The following is a 17,006-nucleotide window of genomic DNA, read 5'->3' on the forward strand; positions in this document are numbered from 1 at the left end:
TGTCAACAAAAATGATATCGATAGATTGATATCAATATATATTTAACTAGTTGGAAAGTCGGCGCATTTGACTGAAAAGTCTTCAGCTAGCTGTTCAATTCAAATTTGTTATTGCAAATCCGAAACTGCAGTGGGAAACCTATTTGCAAACCGCTGGCAAAGGTAAATCTCCAGATGAGTGACGAGTGCGAGTGATGATATTTTGGTTTTCTTGCGGCGACTTTGCGCTGCCACACTGCCAGCAGCATTAAATGTCAAGTGAAATGAATCACGGCGGCTAAAATAGAGGCAATTTGTGCAGTGGCAACTGCAGAACTTTGTGTTTTATCAGAGAAAAAAGCGGCCTAATCAATTGAATACTTCAGCAATAAACGCGCGTATTACAAAATCATTAAAAATCACGGTAAAAATATAAGTGCGAAACTGCGTCAGTGTGCGTGCGTGTTTCTTGTGCGAGCGGAGAGCACAGTGCATGTGAAGAGTGCAGCTATAAAAATTTTACTACTTCTCTCCCACTCTCGCACGGTGTTATATGAGTCCAACACCCAAAAAAGGGAATAAAGAGAAGCAGCGTCTTTGGACGCGCCGCCGCAGCAGCAGAAACAGAGACAGCGGCGAATGCCGAAAAATGTGCAAAAAGAAAAGAAAATCAAACAAATCGGAAAGCAAGCGAGCAGCAGCCGAATTTGTTGCTTCGCACTTAACTGTATTAATTGTTTTTTTCTTGCTTTTGACTGTAATTTGTGTTAGTTTTCCGGCTAACGTTTGGCTTGTTTATGCCCAGAGAGTGAGTGAGTGAGTAGTGAGAGAGAAAGAGCCAGAGAGGGACTGTGACCGAATCGGATGAGCGGGAAAGAGAAAGGAGATAGAGAGAATGTGCCAATTGTTGCTTGCAGAAGCAACAAGTTACACCAGAGGGGGGCCCGAAGAGAATGAGGAAGCGTTTTGAAGTGCGTGATGTGGGCGCCAACTTGAGACGATAATTTATAATTTGAAATATTTGTAGCAAACGGAGCCACAAACGTGGCTCCAAGTTGGTCAAAGAGTAGAATATCAGACACAGCATGTGCCTGTACTGGGCGGAAGTGTGTGTGTGTGTGTGTATGAAACAAGTGTGAAAAACGAGCGACCTCCAGCGGTGGCGGTGGCGGCTACGACGTCGTCTCGACTGCGTCTTAGAAAGTGCGAGCTAGCCCCCCACGCACAGTTATTTTTGTTTTTGTGGCTGTTGTCTCTGTTTCTCTTGGGCGCGCTTCCACCACCAATTAGTGACAAAATATTGTATGAAAAACGCACTGGCATCAAACACAACCACACACACATACGCATGCAATTAACGTTTATACGCTGGTGTAGATGGTGATCTCCCCCTCCTCTCACGCCACTGAACAGCTGTTCTTGCATATTGCGGTTATCAGCTGCGACAAGCTGCATATCGCAGTACAAGCAATCGCATAAACGCGTTCTCAGCACACACACACACACAATCACACCGAGATACAGAGAGAGAGGGACAGAGAGAAATATGCAAATTAAGCGACAGTGTCCAAAAAGACGACCAAACAAACGGCCTGCCGCCCAGTCTGACTAAGCAGAAAATAGCAACAAGTAGACAAAACGGTGGGAAAGAAGCAGAGACTGCATCGCTGTGCAATTAAGACAGCAGCAACAAAAACAAGCGACAGCCGCCACTCTGTTGGCGGAGGGGAAGACAGATCACTGGTGGTGTCGGGCGGGGTGCATATGCAAGTAGTTAATTTTAGCAACAGAGTTCCACTTTCACTCAAGCAGCAAAGACAACGGCAATGGAGACGAAGACGACGACAGCCAAGGCGACACCCACCAAGCCGACACTTGCGCAGTTTTTGTCAAAATTTTAAGTTAATCCCCAGTCAGACAAACAGTACATAGAGGGGGCAAACAAACAGTTTGATGAACCTTAAACGAATATCCAATGACGTTGTCACAGTGCATCAATGACATCATCGTCATCGGCAGCGAAAGTTTTCAATGCAGCTGACAGTCGATAAGCAATGTGGCCCTCTCTCCTCCACCATACTTATCGGACATAAATGGTGGTTAGTCGGATGACTCATGAATGCATGCTGCATGCCTCAGTATTATGAGCACAGATCATGGTGACACCTTCGCTATTGTGAGCTTATTAGATGCCGTACTGCCGCATGCACAATGGAACATTGTAACGGGGCCTCCATTGGCGCAACTGGAGCACTGAAGGCATTCCCCCCTCCTCCATCACTTGAACTTTATTTCACTTTACTCGCTCACATTCGACTGCATTGCATTTGTGGCGGCTGCTGGAAATTACTACGCTTAATTGACTGCACCGCCAAGTCATCTGCGCTCTCTTTCTATCCCTGCAATCCACTCTCCCGCTGAGAGGGCACTGGGCGCTTAAGTCACGCCGCCAAGCAGCAGCGACACAACCACATTTGTTAGCAATTAGAATTGGCCGGTGAACAAAGCGCAAAGATTTCCAATCAAGCATTAAGTCGATTTGTGGCCAGTGCCGCTCGAGAGATCGGCAACTAGTTAGCCCGTTTGGCCGCTGGACCATTGCAATCAGATGGTGACAGCCGCTTGAGGCAAGGGGCATGCCATGCCCCTAAGGCAACATCATCATCAAATGATAAAAAAAGGCTGCTGACACTGTATGTCGGTTGACAGCTCCCATTGTCTTTGGAAAGAGAGCGGGATCAATCAGTTGGAGACGGCTTTAAACGTAGATTTCTCGCCTACAACCCATATATGCAAGAATTCTATTTGGGATCAGCAAAATCCTTGCCGTATATTCCCCTATATTCTGGACATGTGTCACATTCTTCAATCAGATTTTTGACACAAACTGTAATGCATTTATGTTTAATCTGACGTTAAGCACTAAATCATACCACCCCCATGGCGATATTCGTATAAAATTCCTTATACTATATTTACATACATATGTATCTATATACGATTATGCATAAGTATGAGTAGCAACTTCCGTTATGACCCTTATCGCTGCTAGGCTTCCAGTTCGAAGCAAAGGCAATAGCAAGTGCATGTGTTGAATATCCGATGATAAGGCAACATTTTTGGCATTTGGAAATTTTATTTAAAAATGCATTGAGGGTTCGCTGCTACGGAGGGGGTTATAGAAGGAGGATTGGGGCGAGGCTGATAGCTCAGGCATGGCAAATGCCAGCGATGCCAACGAAATGAATAAACACATCAAATGCGATTTACATCGCTTCTCTGTGTGTATGTGTGTGTGTGTGTGTATGTTTCTATATAAAAATTAAATAAAATTTCGTCCGAAGATGATTTAATTTTCTATTAATAAGTTTGACCTTCAACCAACAATTTTTCCCGCCTGCAAGCGAAGGTGTTCGGCATATAAACACATAAAATATCCGATACATGCCATTTAGATATAGAAATTTTTCTATATGTATACACATTCTGTGCTCGTTTTGGAGAATAATATTCCAATTGGTCTTCGAACATTTCAAAGCTTGCTAGAGACGGTCTGAATCACTTGAACATTATCTTTGTTGTATTTAGGCAGCTCCTACTTAGCTGATATTTCTTTATCAGCAGAGAGCCCGCCACGATAGGGGATAGGTGCCGCCTCTCAAACACTGGAACTGAGAACTGGCCAACACCCAAGAACAGATACAGATACCGATACAGTCACAATCACAGCCAAGAAGGGCTAACCTTGTATCCAGAAATACACGTACATACATATTCTTTGATGGCTCTTCGGGCTTTTCGGTTTTTAGTATTTTAGCGGGTCAATGACAAACTTTTGTGGCTGTGCCCGAGTAATAAATATAAATGAATACTTTTAAGCAAAACAAAGCATAAAAGTAAAACATTTTTGCGGCACTTTTTCTGATTAAAAACGAAAGCTGGTCGGATCGGAGGCGGAGGCAGAAGGCAGCCCAACCCAGAAATTTATAAAATACGAATTCCGGGGCTATCTAGAAGTCTCTCTCGGAGTGTTAGAGTTTTGTCAGATTGTGGGCTTGGGGGTTTGTGCCATAATTCACGTGTTGGCAGGCGATTCACTATGGATATATTTCAGCATTATGATGTCATATGATGTCGTAAAAAGGGGTTCCGAGAGGTTGGCTTGTTCTCTGACTAAACTGATACGACACGTTTCGGCTTGCCTGGTGGTTCATTGAGTGGCGCCATTTGTGGCAGGTGTCAGGTGAAAGCATGGTTCTAGGTGTCCCCTTGCCGCGTTTCCAGTTCAAAATTTCCGGTTTCAATCGCGCAGATATTGATACTATAAAAACTGATGCTATAACCGATTTCGATGCCACAATAGTTGGTAATATTCGAATGGGAAAGCGTATTGATTTTCGCAACAAGCAAACAGCATTAGCATATGCAAATTTATAAAACAAATCGTGGCTGCGAAACGGGGAGAAAGAAAACGCGTTAAACACATCAACACACACTCAAGCGCAGCTAATGATCGTTTATGCGTCGCTCGAAGTTCGGATTTGCCGGCTATGTTTGGCCATCTCTCTCCTCCCCCCGAGTATGCCCAGACAGAGATAGAGAGTAAAATACATTTTCTCTTCTTCCAGAGCTTTAGAAACACAAGAGAAACTCAACCGACTGAGCACTGACCACTGACCTGCCGGCAACCCAAGCGAACCCCAAGAGAGCCGACACCAGCACAGCACCAAGATGTCATTTCGGGTGGTACGCAGCTCAAAATTTCGCCACGTCTATGGCCAGGCCCTGAAGCGGGAGCAGTGCTACGACAACATACGCGTCTCCAAGTCCAGCTGGGACTCCACATTCTGCGCCGTCAATCCAAAGTTCCTGGCCATCATTGTGGAGTCGGCGGGCGGTGGTGCCTTTATCGTTTTGCCACACAATAAAGTGAGTATGCATAGCCAACCTGTGTCTGTATAGGAAAGCCCTATTATAGATGCAGTTGTCTGTCCGTTTATATCTCTATAAAAATATTCACTTGGCGTAGCCTGTGGCCGAGCATGTCCGAGTATTTTTAAATCGGACAATGGGCAACTATTTATAGGGTACTTTTTTGGCATAAAGTTTGTAGCCATTTGGGGACTGGACGACTGGTCGACCCGCGAGTGACGTCGATGGATTTCGCTTGATTCCCTCCTATTCGCAGACTCGTATACTCCCATATGTATTTATAGTTATGAATTCTGCAGACGAGTCTCTCTCTCTCTCTATAGAGTCTCTCGCAGCGATGTTCGTTCGGTTGGCGCACTTTTGTAATTTGGCCCAGAGCCAACATGACAAACCAAATTGTCTAATTTTACCAGCAAAAGAGAGGCAATGGCAATGCACAACAGAGAGACAGAGACAGAGAGGGCGAGAGAGAGATAGAGATTATTTGGCCATAAAGTATATACATATTAGTCTCATAATTTAAAATAAGTTTCGTTTTCACTCTTCATTGGGGAAAAATCATCTATTCCAAATCGAGCTAAATGCGCATCCGTTCGGCTGTGGCTGTCTAAAATGAATGCGTGGGCAGCACAGTTCCACTGGCCACTATTCGCCACCTCAGCCACGATGATCCATTGGCCGCATTTGGTCAAAACGCATTTATAGGCAGTGGCCTCTGGCGAGTGTTGTTCTTCTAATTGGAACAAATTTGTATGCAAAATGTGCGGCGAACATCTACGAAAGTTTTTTTTTATTATTCTTGCTGCCGACGATTTCTATGTGGAGCGGCTTTCACACGCTCTATTTTACATATTTTATGAGTACTGGATTTGGCTCGGCCCCCAGGTTGTTCGCTTGGTACGACCGAACGAGTGAGATCCATCAAGTAGTCAAGGTTCTCAGGAGGAGAATCACTACCATATATTAAAGATCAAAGATCGCAAGGATTCAAATTCAATTTAAACTGAATTATCTCTTGTGGAAACAGAGCGAGAGAGAATCGGGCATGGCTTAGTAATAACCTTTATTCCTATTGAAAACTCTATCCCCCAATCTACATTGATTACAATATTTTCGCGCATCTGTTCGACGTTTTCCCGAAAGATTTTCCATAACTCGAACATTTCGCTTGCTTGCCGCCAAGTGGCAGCCAGCATGAAGTTTGTGAATTACGAAATGATTTGGAGTGCGTCGGAGATTAGCGAATTTAGCAGATATGAATGCAGCCGGCTATGGAGTCGGCTATAAATAATGATCCGAAAATTGGGCCAATGGGTCGGGGGGTCGCGGGGATGTTGATGGCTGTTGTCAGTGTCTGGCGATGACGCAATACAAATTAATTACTAAATTTGGCAAAGCGTACTAATGGCAATTTCGTGGACTGTTTCAGGTTGGACGCATTGCGGCCGATCATCCGCTGGTGGGTGGACACAAGGGACCAGTGCTGGACATTGCTTGGTGTCCACATAACGATAACGTGATCGCCTCCGGGTCCGAGGATTGTGTGGTTAAGGTGTGGCAAATACCCGATGGAGGACTGTCGCGCACCCTCACCGAGCCCGTTGTCGATCTGGTGTTCCACCAGCGTCGCGTTGGTCTGGTTCTGTGGCATCCATCGGCGCTCAATGTTCTCCTCACCGCCGGCTCGGACAATCAGGTGAGCATGTCTAGAAAAAACATCCTTTTTGGCTTAGCTCACAGATGGATTGATCTCCCTAGGTTGTCATCTGGAATGTGGGGACTGGCGAGATCCTCGTCCACATCGACTCGCATCCGGACATCGTGTACAGCGCCTGCTTCAACTGGGACGGCTCTAAGCTGGTCACCACCTGCAAGGACAAGAAGATCCGCATCTATGACCCGCGCACCGCCGAACTGGAAAGCGAGGCCATGTGTCACGAGGGCTCAAAGGCGACGCGCGCAATCTTCCTGCGACACGGCCTCATCTTCACCACGGGCTTCAACCGGAGCTCGGAGCGCCAGTACTCGCTCCGTGCCCCGGACGCCCTCAACGAGCCCATTGTCATGGTCGAGCTGGATACGTCCAACGGCGTGATGTTCCCGCTATACGATGCAGACACGAATATGATTTATCTGTGCGGCAAGGGCGACTCGGTCATTAGGTACTTCGAGGTGGGTAAACGGAATCGATCGCACGTTTAAATGAATCTACCACTCACACTCTCTTCATTCGCAGGTTACGCCCGAGCCACCGTTCGTTCATTATATCAACACATTTCAGACGACAGAGCCACAACGCGGCATTGGCCTGATGCCAAAGCGTGGCTGTGACGTGACCACCTGTGAGGTGGCCAAGTTTTATCGGATGAACAACAACGGCCTCTGCCAGGTTATATCAATGACCGTGCCCCGAAAGTCTGATCTATTTCAGGAGGATCTCTATCCCGACACGCTGGCGGAGGATGCCGCCGCCACGGCCGAGGAGTGGATAGACGGCAAGGACGCAGATCCTCTCACATTCTCGCTCAAAGTAAGTGGTCATTGCGACTCTCCAGCATCTGCACATTCTGCCTACCCAACGTTGGGAATACAGCGCTCACAGCTGGGTCCAGGAAAGCTTTGGCCTCACTGCCAGCTGATCCGCCCGCAACCAGAGCGTACAGTTCATCGGATATATAGGAACCAGCATGCGTGCATTCTCGGGGCTCACGCACAGGTGGCAATGCGGCTCGAAGTTGTTGAGGCAGCCGCTGCCCCTGTGGAGTGGACCCATCTCAAATGTATTCCAACGGCTTGTTCCAGTTGCCTAATTGCTCTGCTCTGCCTGTCAGTGGCTACCCGATTGTCCTGCCTTCGCCTGCTTGCTTTCTCCGAGTTCTGAGTTATCTACGTTTGTGTCTCGTCTGCACAGCCACACAAACCCACAGCATAAAACATACAGCAAACAGCATACAGCATACGAATCCATCATCAGCATAACAGACCGCCCTCAGATGAATATTTTGTTCTCCTCTTGGCTTACACTCGACCCTAATACGCACGCCGCGTGGCGCTTGTTGTTGTGTTCATTGTTCCTTGTTGTGTTCCGAAACGAACAGATATTCTAAAAAACCTAATCAGGATCGCGTCTCTATTGTACAGGGTGGCTACGTCTCCTCATCGGCCAGCAAGTCGCTGTCGGTAAACAAGAAGGCCAACATTCTCAACAAGCCCAGGGGAGGCGGTGGCAGTTCCGGAGCAGCCAGCAGCAGTTTGAGCATCGGCTATAGCGCATCTGCGAACAACAATGATGCCAACGAAGGACCTCCGGCAGCGGTTTTGTCGGTAAGTACTTTGACTCGAGGGCGAAACTCTCCCACTAACCAATCGCTTGCATCCTTAAAGGAAAAGGATCTGCGGAGCATCCAGGATGAGATACGGAAACTCAAAGCGATCATCGTGAAGCAGGAGAACCGCATTCGGGCCTTGGAGGCAAAGGCCAATGCAGGCAATGGTGACGAGACGGATGCGCGCAACAAGAACGGCAGTGGAAGCGGCCCCTCGGCGTCAGCGTCCGCTGCAGCATCCGCCTCTGACAGCAAAGCCAGCGAAAGTGCCAAAGACCATGCGTCCACGTCAACAGCAGCAACGCCACAGGATGAGGACTAAGACTACGACAGGCACTGGGTCTGGCTCTGGGACTGGGAAGGTTGTGCAGTTCGAGGCAGATAAGGATGGATGGAGAGACAGAGAACTGCTTGTAGAAGCTCGTCGTTATCGCTTAAATTTCTCTAATGCAAAATTATGGTTACGTTGTACACGCAGAAGGAAGAGAAGAATAGTTATTGTCGTCTATTATGATTATAATTTCGATTATTTATTTTATATAATTTAATATTAGGTCATTTAGCGAGCGAAATCAGTTGAGCGTGAACCGAAACAGAAACTAAAAACAGCAAGCAAAGCTAAACGCTAAACGTATATAACATAACAATATAACAAAACATCCTGCCAAAAATATATAAAAACCTAACGAACTACCTACAAGTTGCGCCCAAAAACAAAGCAGGGAGGGCAACAAATGTGAAACTGTTGTACATTTTACAAAGGCAAAGCATAGACTTAACCTCAATCATCTAAAAGTTAACACCTACCCATCAGATATTTACAAAATCTTTCTATAAATAGCTTCATCTTTGTACGCCCCGCCGCGGGAGATATTCATGACAATACCATATCGTAGATTCGAAGCGTATAATCCTAGCTGATGGCCGCCCACTCGCTCATCCGACTTCGCCAGTAAATTGTCATGTAAAACATTAAAAATTTAGTGAGCGAAAGGATTGAGGATTGAGCGGCGGCAGACATGATTCGCTTTCGAAATCAGTAATTCTCGTTTTAACTAAAAAATAAGCTGTAATTTGGAATAATTTGAAATTGTAATAATAAAGCAACAAAGTGGTAATAAGAAACCAACATAAAATCAATCTACGCCTTCTTTTAATTTTCAATTTCTGTTTTATTTTTGTTAAACAAACAATGGTTTCCCGCTACAAAGATAGCGAGCGATAGCATCTGTAATTGCCTACCGATTTTGTAACAATATTGAATTGTAAAATGCAGACTATATACAAAACAAATATATAATGTACTCTATATATATACAAATAATTTACAATTTGATACGGAATAAAACAATATACAAATTATGCCAGAGTAAGCCCTTTGAATTTTGAATGTACACCTATATAACGTACACCTATATAGTAAGTTCATTATGCTGACAATTTCTGCTGCATTATACTCCCCTTTTTCCTTTCAATATTTTCTGGTTCAGTAAATTTGATAATTATCCACTTTTAATTACTCAATTGTAGGCCATGTCCGGGCTGCTTTGTCCGTTTCTATTGAATATGCAAATTTATTTCATTTTTTCCTAAACAGACTTTTGAGTTATAATATTGATCATGAACCAAAAACTGTAATTAAAATCTGTGTGGACAATGCTTTTGACATTTTAATTAAACTCAACCTTGGATGTGTGGGTATTGTAATGGAGTGTGTTGCGAAACCGTGCTTTTGATTTAATTAAAACAGCATTTGTTATGCTATTTGACTAATGAAATTTTTGAAAGTGGACAAAATATAATTTTTTTACTTGGGATAGATAACAGAGTTCGAGAGAGTGCGCAGCTGAGAGAGCGCAATGCATACTATAGCAATGCCGGTCTCACTTTAACAGAGAAACTAACAGAGAGTGAGAGAGAGACAGCGCGGGAGAGCACTCTGGCTGATGACAATATTCGAAATTTATAGCTTACTTTATGGTGTCATTATCTGCATTGTAGTCTGCGTTTAGGAGGCTAGAGTACCCAGCATATCGTGATATTTTAACATTAAAAATCAAGACCTTAATTTACATCCGCTCCCTTATGCGCGTATTATCCCTCCGAGTGCCTTTCATTAACGCTTAACGCTCAATGATTGCCAGCCAACAGTTGCAAGGCATTTGTTAATTAAAAGCAAGTAGAAAATCCACAGTCTCCTAGGTGCTTGGCGTGGGAGGACATGGGAACACGTGCTAAATAAATACGCCAACTTGTACCAGTACCAGAAGACAGACAGACATTCCAGTCGTAAATTCACACGGGCCTCCTACTAAGTGGGGAGTGTGCGGCGTTCTCTTAGTCGTTTTAATACGTAAAGAAACAAACAATATATATATATACATATATATACGTATACGTATGTATGTACAATGTACAAAGGAGCCGTCAAAACATTGGGTTCTTCCACTGTTTCTTTGGGGCATTTGTTTATTTTCACATGAAAATAAATGCGTTTAATGTCGGAAGTTTATGCGTCGTAAAGAGAAGTTAATTAGCTTTCTCGAGTATGAAATTTGTTCCGTACTCCGTGCTGTACCCAACCCACACTCATCTATCCCCAAGCAGTGGGTTTCCAATGGCAAATTGAAAATTTCTCAATAACATGCACACACGTACTTTTCTTTTCATATATTGTTAGGAAAGTTGACTAACTTAAAGGCTGAATTTGTTGTTGCACAGTTAACACATCAACTTCGTGGCAAAATGTCTCTTCAGGTGGGTATTGAAGTCATAACTTGAGACGTGCTTGCATTCATGCCACAAAGGCAAATATTTACAACAGACCCTTTCAAAAGGTTGCCGTGGCCGGGAGCCCCGTCCTCTGGGACGACTTCGTGCATAGTTTTCTATAGACAAAAAGTTAGAGGGACAACATGAGAGCCCGAAACTTCCGGAAAAGCGCACGCAGCTAAACAACATGGAAATAGTTTTTCTTCTACCACATTTATGAAATGTGCACCGCAAGGGTCGTGCTGATGTGTGTCTGTACAATAACTTTCACTTTGCAGACACATAGGGACCGGACGGTGGGACCGGAACGCTAAACGGCTTAAAACTTGCGCTAGGAAGCCCAAAAGTGTCGAGCTGGCAACCTCTCGCATGAGACCGGCAGGAGACAACTGCCAACTGTCGTACTGAGCAAATATTTGCACAGATAATGAAAGTGCAGCCGCCCACAAACACCCCCAAAAATACACACTGACAAACAATCATTTTGGTATCACATACATACATAGATACTGGTAGTACTAGTTGAGAGTGAACGAAAAAATGTGTTGCCTTTCGTTTGAGTAGAGGGGAGTCTGACTCTGTTGACAATTCAGTTTTCAGCGGTAATTGACCCTAATGCTGTTGCTGCTGGAAAGCCAGGCCCTTCTTTCTATGTGCCCTCTCCCTTCAAATATCAAATCGATATCATTTTTGGCAGCAGCAGAATTCAATTTGTCAGAGCACCCCACATACTCGTGCAGTGCACGAATATATGTTGCACGTTCCCAAATACATTGCAAAATGTCAAAAGGCACGTTTCAGTGTTTTCTGATTTTTTTTTATTTTTTTTTTATTTTTGTGTGGCAAAACAAAGCAACAACTTTGCATTTTGGGAGCATTTGTGGCTGTCGCCTGGAACTCTTGCCAACTACGTGACTATCGGTTGAGCATTTACTCTGCCAATGAATGCCAAAAAGGAGATATGCATGTGGTAGTACCATCCATAAGCAGAAGTGCCAGCCAGGACCCAAAAACAATCCAGTCTAATTCAATTACAATTATTCCAACATCGATGCCCGTCAGCATCGCTTCAGTCGCACAGACGAAAGCCCTGAAATATTTAAATGGGAATCGATTTGCCTGTGATTCCTCCCCCCACATCCAAATCCTGCAACCAATCGTACCTACCTCCCTACATCTCTCCCACCCCTAGCCAGGCTTTGTTTCAGTGCAATCGTCTGTGGCTAATCGTCTGCCATTTCGCTCTACGAGTATGTCTGTGCGGACCGTCTGGCCACCCAGCATTTACATTCGCATTCGCATCCACATCCTCATCCCCATTCCCCTGTGCATTGTCAGACAGGACCAGGACCATAAATTAGGCAGTTGCTAAGTGCTTCGATGTTTGGCTGCGGCTCTGGCTCTGGCTATGCCTCTGGATATGGGCTGGGTATCCTACACCGGCTTTGGTTTCCGGCTCCGACTCCGACTCCGCGTCCGGGTTCGGGTCCCAGACAATGCTGCCCCAAGATTTATACTTTGTTCGCACTTTCTTTTCGGATAGCAGCAGCCCACGTCGCACATTGTTCAATGGCGTTCATTGTGGCCATATTCATGTGTCTATATTAAAGCCCTGCCACACGAAATGGCCATAAATTGAGTTTAGCAATTGAAAAGTCCCAATCAAATATTTAACACTGTTGAACATTTGCTGAAACATCGATGAAAGCAAATATTTCATTTTTGGGAAACATTTTCGGGTATTACGAGATATGTACTTTGCTTTGATAAAAGCCAAAAGATAAATTCATTGCTGAATTTGGCTGAATATTTTCTATCATCATCGCATTTGATTTTCACACATGCACTGTTTTTAACTTTATATTTTCTGGAAATATTCAAATATTTTTTTTTCAGCAATTTTCTGGAAACTGCAATTAATGCAAGCGACAAAGCACGAAATTACAAGTCCAAGGACTAAGGACGTTTTTGCAGTCTATGGAAAAAGCAAAAACCCCAATTATCACATATTCAACTGAATTGCTTGTCCTTCATCGTCTTCCTTTTCAGCTGTGGCTGTGGCTCTGATTGCGATTCTGATTTTGCCTGGAAACTAATTTACCTGGATGAAATTGAAAAGGATGGATCTCTAACGGTATCGGTTCATGGCTTTGGCAAATGTTAATTGAAAGGGCCAGTCGACACGGGTGAGTGAAAGATGACTCCAGCTTCAATTCCAGATTCTGGCTTATGGTCATGGATTGGCCAACTGAAAACTGTCCGCCCCTGGCAATCGGTATTAGTAAGCCACCGCAGCCAGTGAGCTCATATTCCCAAAAGTCATCCAAAAATCGAGCCGGGGCAGAGGCAGGGGCCTTAGAAATTGCTATTTCGCTTGCTCTTTTCTGTTTGAATTGCTTGTGCCCTGGCCTGAACGTGCACACACTTTTAATTACACTGCACATTTGCACTTCAGCTGCAGGTGCAGGTGCAAATGCAGGCGCAGGGACAGATTGACAGGGCTGATGGATGGGGTGGGGGGACTGGGGCAACAGTTGCTCATTCATGCCACGTTGCACAAGCACAAAACATCGAGCGTCGCATCCTTGCATCCTCAACCTTGGAGCTGGTAGTTACACATTCCGTTTGATCCAGTGACTGTCTGGGCGGGGATTAAAGCTGCAAAATAAGTGATAACCAAAATGTTGGCCACTGTTGTACAATTTAAATTCAAAACCATTTATATGGCCTCACCCACCTGCGACTCGCCTTGGACTCCCTTACCGGGAGTCACTGTCGCTGTTTTCCTCCTCTTAAATTTTTATTTTTATTTCGTTTGCTTTGGGGGTCGCCCTCGACATTGTCGACGCTTCGTCCAGCATTTTTTTTTCTAATTTTTCAGCGTTTTATTCTAATGAGAAGTCATTTATTTTCATTGCCATGCCTCACCAGGCCCCCGCCATGAAACCCGAGTTGGGCCAACGATTTAAGACCAAAATTTAGTTTCCACAAATTTAAGGCTCCTCCCGTCGATAAACAGCTTTATTGGTTTACTTAACCAAGAACTCCTTTAACCGCGGAGAGCCAAGAGAGCCTTAAAGCCAGAAGGCTACTGTGAGCAGATAGCGCAAACATCAGCGTCCCACACAGCTCCGCCCCAAAGTTGGCTTTGAGGCTTGATTCTAGAAGGTCTTGAGGTGTCGACCTTCAGCTGGCGGTTTGGCACTTGGTCCGGACTCCAGAGTGTTTGCCCGGTAAACACTCCGTTCAAAGAGCTTTGAATTTAATATCACGCATACGCCCAGATGTGCGGTGGAAAATCACGAAACTTCTGCATTTGCAATGATTGCGGTTGTTGCAATCGAATCAATTATCCAGATAACAGACGAAACGAGACCAGCCCAGACCATACCATGGCTGACCACAAATGAAAAATGAATATTCTCTCAATGAAAACATGTTTTTCTGTGTTGATTTTGTGGCCAATCAAATAAATCGTACACATCTACTACTGCGGCTGCTGAAACTTTATCTGAACTTGAAGTAATGTTCAAGTCGATGTGGAGGAAGAGTACATACATATATACATATGTACACATATAAGTATAGAAATGCCCCAGTCAGCATATACTGTGACTACAATGCGCCGGTACTCCACTCAGCGATATGCTCGATATGCGTCGGTAATAACTCGTTCACTGGAAATATGTTAGGGCAGGGAGGAAGACATCTTCAATGAAGCAAGTGGCAACAACAGAGGCAGCAACAGCATTCCAGCTAGACAACCTTTGGATATTTTCTATGCCCGGAGCAAGGCAGTGCATTAGCAAATTGAAAGCAGAGCACATTGCCTTTATGTTCACGAAACATGAATGCAAGACACTAACATAAATAGAGAATAAGAAACAAGGGGCACCCCACTACAGTACATTTCTGTCTAGCAGCAGGCTCCTTCCATTCAATCAGAACATGTGGCACTTGAGCGCACTATGAACGATTGAGTATTTGATACGTTCCTCCCAGGCAAGAGAAATCAGAAACGCACCTGATTTAATGATGTGCTCATTGGTGAAGTCATATGAAACTAAAGCTAAAGATTGATTCCGAGCTGAGCTGAGTTGTAATGGATCTGGCCCACCCAAAGACGAGATGAGGTGCTGGAAAGTTTGAAAGTGCATTAATTATGAGCAGCTTGTCAGGTCGAGCGAAGGAGATTCGCCTGACGCGGCACTTTGCCCGCCGACTTTCTCGCACACCCAGTGAAGTGTTCATAATGCTCCCGAGTAGACCCGAAACTGTCAAACTTAACACTTTGCTATTAAAAAATGGATGGTAATAAAATAAAACACAAAAATAAGAAAGGGCACAGTGCAAAAGGCAGCAACTGCCGAACCGAAATTAATCAAGCGTGAAAAAGTGTTTGCAAAGAATTTTTGTGCCGCCATTTATAATTTTTCTTTTTGCCCGTGGGTCTCTCTTTTCCACCCCATCCACTCCCGATTTTATTTTCTCTCCATTTTTGTTGTCATGAACCATTTGGAGAACTGGAAATGTTGTTGCTGTCTTGTTACTTACAATTAGGCGCACGAGTCAGCAGAAAGCTGGGAAGAGCTGGTAAAGTGGAGCTGGTAAAACAGAAGAGAGAGGGAAATGGAAAACTAAATGAGAAAAGCAAATTGGAAAATTACAAGACTCGCAAATGTATGGGGTCAGCGTTTATGGAAATTGAAAAGAATTGAAAGGATTTTAGTGCACTTTACGCAAAAGTTTTCAATTTCAGCAAAAGGTCAGCAACAAGTCCCGGGGCATGAACAGTATCTGGACATTTGCCCATTTTATATCCTTTTTTGTGAATCCATTTACATTGGTACATTTGGACTAAAATTATGAAGCTTTGGTGTGTAGTAGATTCAAAGGTTAATTTCTGTGCGCGCGAGAGTCTCTCTGATTGAATGGATCTATTGGTTGTTCTATTTGGAATAATCTTCTAGGACAGACATCCCAAATCCCAAATTGAAGAAAACTGAAGTCATTTGAAGGCTTTTTCTATTCCATGCCGATGGCCTTTTATGTTCAATTATGGGCGAGAAAAGATGGGGAAATGAAATTGCCGGAACAATGGGTTAAGAGAGGAAAAGGCCCGATAGTCAGCGGCTGGCCTCGTGCCGAAACTTTTGTTTTTGGCAAAACAATAAACTGAAATTATGGCCACTGACAGCTGACATTTAAGCCAAACACAGAGAAGCGCACAATGGAATCGAAACCAAACGGAATAGAAGGCATTCAAACGGAAAACCCAATCCCTTATAGAGCTGTAAGTGGCATACACGAGGGGGAGCTTGTAGCTAGAGCTGGGGCTGAAGCTGACCGGTCTAACACGCAGGAAGAGAGCACAAAACTCTCAATCAATTTTTCAATGAAGTTCTTTAAAGTTAAACCTTAATTTGCAATAACATTTTCGAGCAATTTGTGAAGGAAGCCAACAGCTAATGCAGCATGACCACGACCACGAGCAAATTCTGTAAGAAGAGAAACGAGACGAAAAACTAATAATAAAAATGTTAAAATAAATCTCTCAAACGCTCTAAGGGCAAAAGTCTTTCACCATCTCGCTGTGGCTCACCTCTCTCTCTCTTTCTCCTTCTCTCTTCAATCCGTTTTCTCTGTGTTCGCCGTCTTCCATGTCGCTTTTTTCTTATGCCAAAGCAGCATAGATTTATGCATCCATTGTGCTGGGTATATGAACAACCCTCTTATATTTTATGCGCATAATGGCCAACTACAGCAACACTTAGACACATACAGTTACAGAGCCACACACACCCACTCATGGACACAATTTTTATATGTATAGATGTATAAAATATAGAATGCAAGGTTTGCTTCTATGACCGAAGCCTTTGGATACCCTTTATAATGTATCGTTTATTTTCAGTTAGTATATGCTTACATATATGTACAAATGTACCAATATAATGATCAAGTTCATTCTCATGTTTGGTTCCATTCTGGGATTTT

General features: G+C 44.2%; 1 protein-coding gene across 3 annotated transcripts; it reads left to right on the top strand.

Moving 5' to 3' along the window:
• Nucleotides 1-53: 53 nt before the first annotated feature.
• On the top strand, nucleotides 54-9,564 carry LOC111076261 (coronin-1C-A). Of its 3 annotated transcripts, none has more exons than XM_022369960.2 (7): nucleotides 54-162; nucleotides 4,608-4,908; nucleotides 6,341-6,607; nucleotides 6,670-7,083; nucleotides 7,148-7,441; nucleotides 8,053-8,235; nucleotides 8,296-9,564. In XM_022369960.2, the coding sequence occupies exons 2-7, from the start codon at nucleotides 4,711-4,713 to the stop codon at nucleotides 8,557-8,559; spliced, it is 1,620 nt and encodes a 539-aa protein (XP_022225652.1). In that variant the 5' UTR covers nucleotides 54-162; nucleotides 4,608-4,710; the 3' UTR covers nucleotides 8,560-9,564. The 3 variants fall into 3 exon arrangements, with proteins under 3 accessions (XP_022225652.1, XP_022225650.1, XP_022225651.1); XM_022369958.2 differs by having other exon boundaries at nucleotides 8,032-8,235; nucleotides 8,296-9,563; XM_022369959.2 differs by lacking the exon at nucleotides 54-162 and adding an exon at nucleotides 267-403 and having other exon boundaries at nucleotides 8,032-8,235; nucleotides 8,296-9,563.
• The last annotated feature ends 7,442 nt before the right edge of the window (nucleotides 9,565-17,006 follow it).

This window comes from Drosophila obscura, unplaced genomic scaffold (assembly GCF_018151105.1).
Source record: "Drosophila obscura isolate BZ-5 IFL unplaced genomic scaffold, ASM1815110v1 contig_186, whole genome shotgun sequence".
In the NCBI taxonomy this organism is placed as follows: domain Eukaryota; kingdom Metazoa; phylum Arthropoda; class Insecta; order Diptera; family Drosophilidae; genus Drosophila; species Drosophila obscura.